The following is an 8,306-nucleotide window of genomic DNA, read 5'->3' as shown; positions in this document are numbered from 1 at the left end:
AACAAGGAACAAACTCCCTTTGAAGATAGGATGTTACAGTCTTTGGTGTCTTCTATTATACAGTTGATGAACTATCAGACCTGAAAAAATACGTCTGTTCCATTTTGGCAACTTTTTCTTGCAAGGATTTCTCACTTCTTATCCTATGTTATGCTCTTCGTTAAGTATCGCTTTACATAAATTAAAAGAATAAAATAGAAAAATAAATAGAAATAAATAGCATCACAATTCTCTTGAGAACTCTGTGCACACAATCAGAGGGCGCTGCACTCTCATTTTAACGTCCGCTTCAGATAAGAAAACAGTTCTGTGACGTAATTCACTGCTTTAATATAATCACGAAGTATCAAATAGTCCCTCATGTTGCGTCCAGAGCGGGAATTGATATCCCTGTACTCCTGAGACATAACATCCCTCATGACATCTTGGCTGGGTTGAATTCTAAGCGAGTACATGCCGACCTGCAATTCGCACAAAACTTGAGTTAAATCATTTTGTGTGCTTTGGAATAAAGAATTGAACTGGCCTCCATGTAGAGTTTGGTCCAAAATGGCTTGCTCAAGTCCAACAGCAAAAAACTGAAGATATTCGAAAGACTTCTGATAGGATTCTTCTTTCTGAAATGAAAGAAAAAAAGGTATTAAAATATATCACGAAAGAATATTCCTTTATTATTCATTTAAATAAAATGACATTCGTAACACATAAGGGAACACGAGTACAAATGGATATAAAAAAATATTAAAAATTTTCTAAAATTTATGAAATAATTCTCAGGATTGTGAGCATTATAATACCTAAGACTGATATGCAATACGAAATCTGACGATATTTTATTAAGAATATTAAGCCAAGGACTATTTCTCAATTCTGAGTTTCTTTCGATTGGTCGGCAAGTTACTTATGCTCTACTATTGGAAGAAATTCAAAAAGATTTTCAGGAAAAATGTTACCATTATTTATATTAGAAAAATCTTCCAGTATGATTTTACGAATTACCCGACAGTAATCAGCTTAAACCATGCATGGCGTGATCACTAGTTCACATCCCGTTCTCCAATACCCAATTCAAGCCGAGCCGTTCTCTACACTTGAAAGCTGACCTCTTGGTTACAGTAGCATCCCTTTGCCAAAGTATAGTGGATCCAAAAATATGCCTCTCCAATATTCTAAAAGGTTTCCCCCTTTCAGGCAAGTCTTTAGAAGATTTATGATCGGGCTTATGGGTATACTTCGGTCTTTAAAGTCTTTTAACATGGGAAAGGAATCCATTCGGATTTTTATTAACGACAATTCAGCTCCTAGCTTATCCAAAAAACTGATGATATTCTAAAGTAATCGAAGAATCTATTGATCACCATTGAAATCAACACGCATTTGTTCACACCTTCAAATACTATAAGGCCTGACGTAGCCCAGTGGTCAGGAGCGAGAGTGCATAGTACGCGTTCCTTGAGTGGACCGGTGTTCAAGCCCGTGACCACTAAATACGATAAATATTTGTATTGACGATTTATTGTAAACTCTAACTTGGTTTCGTGCCGGAGTATAAACAGAAAAATTTAAATATCGAGAGATGAAGCTTTTAAAAAGTATCGTGGACCGACAATGGATTTCAGAACCGATCAGGAAACATAAGTCAGTCGAAGCAAAGGAAGAGTGGTAAAGTGATCATTAGTAACGAATGCATCACTTATTGGAAGCAAGAGCACATGTTTATTCCCAGAGCAAATCAAACCTCCATTATTATAATGAAGTTGACAGCAGGTCTTGAGTTGTGATCTAGATCGGAATTTGGTAACTCCGGTTCCTGATCAATCCTTATTATCTGAACGATGTGAAAACACTAGTTTTTACCCCAATCTTGCAATGCCTGTCATAAATGAAGGTTAATTCCAATGAGACTCAGCTCTTCATTACCAGTTAGAAAATTTCAAATATATCCACTGTGGAAATTCATTGTGATAAAACCGGTTTTTTGTTAAAGGAAACGTGACACAGTAACACTATGGAAATGCCGACGATCTGAAACAAAAATTTATCGAAAGTTAAGCAAAGGTAACAACTAATGATGTAGACAAATCGAATATGAAGATGCATCCCTTAGCGCGAAAATGAAGGTCAGCAGACAGATGTCTTGAATTACGATTAGACTGTGTATTCGGTAAATATTCTGCAGTTCACAATTGCGGATATTCCCTGGGGAGGTGGTACTTTTTGAGTTCTGTACTTATTTAATTTCATTTATTGTGAAAACGTACTCTTCTTTGGTGGGTGTGAGCGTGCGCCTGCTTGGGTAGAATTGTGCGTTTGCACTGCTGGGGATGAGTGCTGCTCTTTGTCTATTAGGATACCTGGGTACCTGGTAGCAGAATCGCACCCTGTCAAGTACAATACAATAGTCTTCTCAGAGACATAACCAGTGTTCTATTAAGTTTTTTTCCCCTCTTAGATCCAGACCCGTGGTGCTTTCATCGTGTCAACCGAATCAGTAACCTTGAACATATTTAATTGCTTAACATGTCTGTTGCGAAAAAGATCACATTTATACAACTGTCATGTTTAATCCTTTAATTATGCCTTCGTTGTGCAACAGGTCGTTGAGTAGATCAGCAATGACAGACAAGTCTGGTCTGGTCGCCATACAAAAAAAAGTAATAAAAATTACAGGTAACAAAACAAACCGTTGCGACAAATACTTAAAAAAACCCCTTAAAACTTGCTTTCAAATATAAAAAAAAAACCTCGTAATTCAGTTTTTTTTTTTTTTTTTTAACGCGTACTTTATAAGTTTAGTCTCATATCGACAGTCCAATCACCAGCATTTTGTCATATCTTGCTCCCTACTAGCAAGTTGCATCAGAATTAGTAGACGCATATGATGCAAGAAAGCAAGCTTGTACAGCATTAGCAAAATAGAATCCCATCAGCATTGAGCCTGCTCAACCCGTTCAAGGCCTTATACACCTCAATCGGATCGCCTCCCAGGTGCCTAGTCTCTAGACGCTACAATTTTCAAAACTTGGTAAGCCTTTCTTGGTAAGAGGACACCTTCGTTCCCTTTACCAGTCTTGTTGCCCTTCTCTGTAATCGTTCTAGCAACTCAACATCATTCCTAAAATGAGGCCTCCAGACTTGTACGCAGTACTCAAGGCGTGGCCTGACCATAGCTTTACACAAAGGGATAATCACCTCCTTATCCCTACTAGCATAATTTCTGTATATCATTAACAAGACCCCTTGACATACTCTGGCAGCCTGTCTACACTGATCAGAGATTTTCCTATCTGATTGCACAATTACCTCCCCCCCAAAGTCTTTTTCATCGTCTACCACTCTGAGTATAGTACCACATAGTTGGTACATTTTTCTGGGATTAAAAGAGGTAAACGCAGCCATTATTAACCCACTACAGGATGGAAGCCTCCTCAACGATTCATGTTGAGGGAAATGGACCATAATCTGCCACGCTGGGCCAGTGCGGTTTGGTAGATCAACCATATTTAGCAGTCATGTCTACTCAAAGTATGTGTGCCACTGCACTCCCGCTACTGACCAGTGGGCTACGGAGGGCCTTTTTCTGGGATTACTTCTACCCATATGCAGTACGTTGCATTTGTCAATGTTGAACTTCAGTTGCCACTTCTCAGTCCACCTGCCCAATTTTTCTAGATCCTGTTACAGCAGCACACTGCCATTAACAATCCTGCCAACCTTTGAATCATCTGAAAACTTCGACATTAAGCCTGTTATACCTTCATAAATATCACTGATAAATATATCAAACAGTGGCTCCAACACTAACTTCAACATCGAACCCTGATAACTCCACTAATAACATTAGTCCACGAAGAGAAGCGTCCACTGATTACCGCTGTCTTCTCCCACTCAACCACCCTTTTATCCCTTGTAGCAACTTACCCTTAATACCATTCTGCTCCAATTTGTACATTATTCTACCATGCCCAAGAGCGTCAAAAACTTTCCTGAAATCCAAGTATATGATAACAAAATTATTTTTTGCATCCAGTTCTTTCGTAACCACATAGTATCCAATCAAATTTGTCAGACAAGACTTCCCCTTTAAAAAACCCATGCTATGTCTGAATTATTACTGCAGTCTTGTCTAGATGATCCTGCAATGTTTTTTTAACCAGTGACTCCATTATTTTTCCTGGAACAGAAGTTAAACTAACAGCTCAGTAATTACTCGTATCACCCTTTGATCCCCTTTATGAATTGTGGATACATTTCCACATCTGCAGTCCGTGGAGACCTCACCTGATCCTAAGGATATTCTCATAATTGTGGCCAAGGGTTTGCTTACTTCCTTTGCCGCCTCCTTCAATATAACTGGATAGATCCACCTATCCCAGGTGGCTTTCATATGTTTAACTTCATCAATTTCTCCTCCGCTTTGCTCTCAGTTATTACAAAATCATTAAGCTTCCTGTTAGAGTTTGATAAGCTTCTGTCCTCCACTTCCCTACAAAATTCTTTATGTGTGAATGTAGATGCAAAATATTCGTTCAGTTTGTCAGCATCTGAGAAGGATCAACAGTCGAACCATCGATATCAAGTGGACCAACCTAATTTATCCTCTTCTTTCTACAATTTATAAAAGTAAAGAAGTCTTTGCTGTTTTTCGTTGCATTGAGTGAGAACACCAGTCGGTTTCCACAAGTCTAGCCTAAGAGATATGGAAGGGGATGAGTCTTCTGATTAGACAATCTAAAACCATTCAGTAATAATTATCTTATAATTAAGGTAAATTATGATTATGACTGGCATATACTTAATAAGATGCTCTCGGAATCTTTGCTCTTTGGTCAAATTATCACATTTCTTCCACCATCTAGAAGCCTTGACAGTTCTCCACATTTAGCTCATAATACCAAGCACTAACTTAACATCACCCCGTTCCTTTGTTTGCATATCAATTTATATTCCTGGATGGTACAAAGAGGCTAAAATTTCACTGGTTAATTTAATTTGCATTCTAAAAATACCCAAACACCTTTTAAGAAAAAAAAAGTACTTTTATTTAGAGCAGCATAATATTGAATAAAATGAGATCCCGTGATCTAAGATGATCTGAATATTTCAAGGTTTGTCATTAACACATAATGGGCCATTAATTTAAATTATTTAAAAGATAAAATTTAATTTTAGAAATTTAACCACTAACTCTGTACTCTACGACAATTAGTTCTGCATATTTCACGCCATCATTAAAAATGTTATCTACAAGCCAGTTTGGCCTCAAATTTCACACTTACTGTGATGTCTTTCCAGTGTTCTTCTGAGACAGGAGGTATATCCGGAAGCCAGTCCTGACGCAATCTTATAGTACTGCTTTCAAAGTCTGGATCATGAAACGTTTCTCTCAGCTAAAGAGGGAGAAGCAGAAAGAAAAAAAAAGAGAAACGCCGCTATTAAAGAATAAAAGGAAATCTTCGCATACATAACGAATTGGTATTAATATCTAAAAATACTATTAACAATATAAAAATAAGCAATAAAAGTATTTTTATGACGTGACTTTCAATAACATTACTCAATCTTTGCAAATCTCACCATATTTTTTGCATGTTCCGATGCTTAGGGAACTGTTATTTCCTTTTCGAGAACACATTGCCCTTTTGCAATTTATAAAATACAAATGAAAGAATGAACTTCAATTCACTTGAGTAGAAAAATATTCTTTTAATGACTCAACAGGATTAGTCTACGTTATAAATTTATAAGAACAATTGTGAACACTATTTCAATATAGAGGCCTTACAAGCTTCTAAATAGAAAGGGGAAGATTAAGGACTGCAGTAGCTTTATAAAGAGAATAGAATTTTAAAAAAAAATTGAAATAACTATTGGATAATATGAGTGCTAATCTTTTTGTTGAAAACGATTTTAAATTTCAGTAAAGTTGCAATATATTTTTTTTTATTAAAAACATGCCTATAAATAGCCATTAAATTGTAATTAAAAAAGAAATCCTGCCCGCGTGATATGTTAATGTTTTAGTTTAAATGAGGCGCCACTTAACACACGTTATTAATAAAACTTTTAGTTTTATCTAAGCATTATAAATGAAAAGGCCCTTGGACCCAGTACTTCCAATTTAATATAGTTCGTTTCAGATCCTCTACGGATCTACTTCAAATGGAGAGAGTGCTGATAGAAAAACAGGATGTGAATACCTCCAACCACGTCAACGTACAAAATTGTACACTGCCCACACTACGCTGTTTTACTGAGAACCATCACTACCCACATTTGGCCTAAAGAAGGGTTTTATAGGACACCAAAACGTAGTGTATAAAAAACTTGGTAAATTGGGAGCGCTGGATAAAGGGCTTTGTAACTTCTGATACATTTCAATAAAACTATAATTTTGAAATTAACACGTGGATTGTGTTTCCTAATTTAAAACACTTTGAAAGCTTCTGCATAATATCCTTTAATAATTATGTTTCAAAGCAGAAGGCAGAATTTCTAAAATAAGTATAGTCTATGTGTATATAAAATTTTAGTAATTGAAATGTGACGTTTAATAAAATTTCAAAAATAAACTTGCAGTAGCGATAAACTCTACTACGAACAAGAGCTAACAACTTGAGGCAGCCAGTCTCTTCTGTTTTTCAGCCTGCTTTCTGTCATCAGGATTCCAAATCTCTTGATCCAGAATAAGGGTAATGCCAAAGGATAACTGATATATTGTGCAAAAAGGATACACAAATCAGCTTCCCAGTATCAGGACAACCAAGCTGATTGTCATCAGAATTTGGAACACTGATGACAGGATTATATTTTGTTCCCTTGGCTACTTTATAGTAATTACGAGATAAACCACAGCAGTAGGAAAAAGAGCACTGAGCCATCTGATGCTGAATAGGTTAATTCTAGATGAATAATTCTTTTCAACTAGTTCTGTATTAACAGAATGTTTCCTCCAAGTTAAAAATCCATAACCTCATCACTTTCGATAGTTCAATTTTAACGGGACAAAGCAAAACTAGTTTTCCTCGAGCACACATGACTTACATCGCCATCTACTGAAAATACCTGGAAACATTTCCGCCCTCAAGACCACACCTACACAGAAGAGAGACAGAGCGCTTAGAGACTTTAACCAGCGAATTAGTAATTACAGTCTAGTGGTCAGACAACTTAATGAGACACTTGATCGCCACGTTCTGGAACTACGTACACCTCTTCTGTTCCCGGCACCCGGGAGGAAAGATTTATTTCCCTTTCCTCTTATTTACACACTTTTGCACGTTGTCTCCCTCTCATTCATCTTTCTCGGAGCTCAGTCTAATTTATCATCTCGCAGAGGTGTGGTGTGAACAGGCGGGGCCCTTTTCAGGAAACGTACACGGATGTTGAAACAAAAATCTCGTTGAAGAGATAACATTTAACTATTATGAATAAATTATGATATGCAAACTTAATAAATTTTATTATGACAAGGCGTGTGAAAAAAAAAAAATTCTCATTTAGCGGGTTTATGAGATGGAAATTCAAGATTTATCATTTGTAGTCAGTTCTCACAATGTTAATGATGTACTGTGTATGTACAACAGGATTAAAAATTATCCGGCTAAAACTGGAACTTACTGGAGATATAGGGAAAATCTTCACAATGCAAGTATCTACTCTGGGTATTACCATGACTTTTGTACTGAAACCAATGTATGGTGTTGTTATTCAGTGACTGAAAAATGTTCTTTATTTATAAAATGAGCACACAAGTTTACCCAGTCTCCAGTTCTTTGAGTTTTTTTTCTTTAACGAACAATTTAAAAAGTTCCATTACTATAGTTCGGTTAAGAAGTAATTTCTTGTTCTCGTCTTTGGCTTAACTATTTATTATGCCCATATCTTAGCCTACTTTTCAAAAATGGAAAGAAAGCTGACTTATGAGACCACCAATGTATGCATGCTTACGTGCACTCGTGTCCCTAATAACTTTTGTATTATTGGCAGTTTTGTCCAAACAGGATTCTCGGTACAGGCGTGGTGGTACTACGATACCCTAGAAGGGGAGCAGACGTTTTTATTTCAATCAGCCATCTTGAAACTACATGGCCTCGCTAAAATTACGAGTTGCCTTTCCTTTAGAATGGATCTGCATTCACGTGCGAGAATTACCAGGACATTCTTAGATAGTATTTTTATTTCAAATCGCCAATACTGAACAAGATGGCCGCCATTCAAATTATAAGCGATATAACTTGTACTTGCAGTTCATTCTGAAACTGAATTGCAATACATGCAAAGGCGTCCAAGATATTCTGACGGAT

The 8,306-nt window shown here is 36.6% G+C and overlaps 1 protein-coding gene across 3 annotated transcripts in view; it reads right to left on the bottom strand.

Annotated features, from left to right (window-relative positions):
* Positions 1-254: 254 nt before the first annotated feature.
* The window catches only part of LOC150089650 (uncharacterized), a 71,691-nt gene continuing 63,639 nt past the window's right edge, over positions 255-8,306 (bottom strand). For all 3 annotated transcript variants that reach the window (XM_090368713.1, XM_090368714.1, XM_090368712.1), the window contains exons 3-4: positions 5,280-5,390; positions 255-617 (exon numbers count right to left, since the gene is read on the bottom strand). In XM_090368713.1, the coding sequence (XP_090224839.1) occupies positions 273-617; positions 5,280-5,390 (456 nt within the window). In that variant the 3' untranslated portion in view covers positions 255-272. The remainder of the gene's footprint in view (positions 618-5,279; positions 5,391-8,306) is intronic.

The sequence above is a fragment of the Mastigoproctus giganteus genome, chromosome 2 (assembly GCF_048544385.1).
Source record: "Mastigoproctus giganteus isolate SK-2022 chromosome 2, ASM4854438v1, whole genome shotgun sequence".
Lineage (NCBI taxonomy): Eukaryota > Metazoa > Arthropoda > Arachnida > Uropygi > Thelyphonidae > Mastigoproctus > Mastigoproctus giganteus.
Note: the sequence above shows the minus strand (reverse complement) of the source record. Positions and strands in the feature narration are given on the sequence as shown.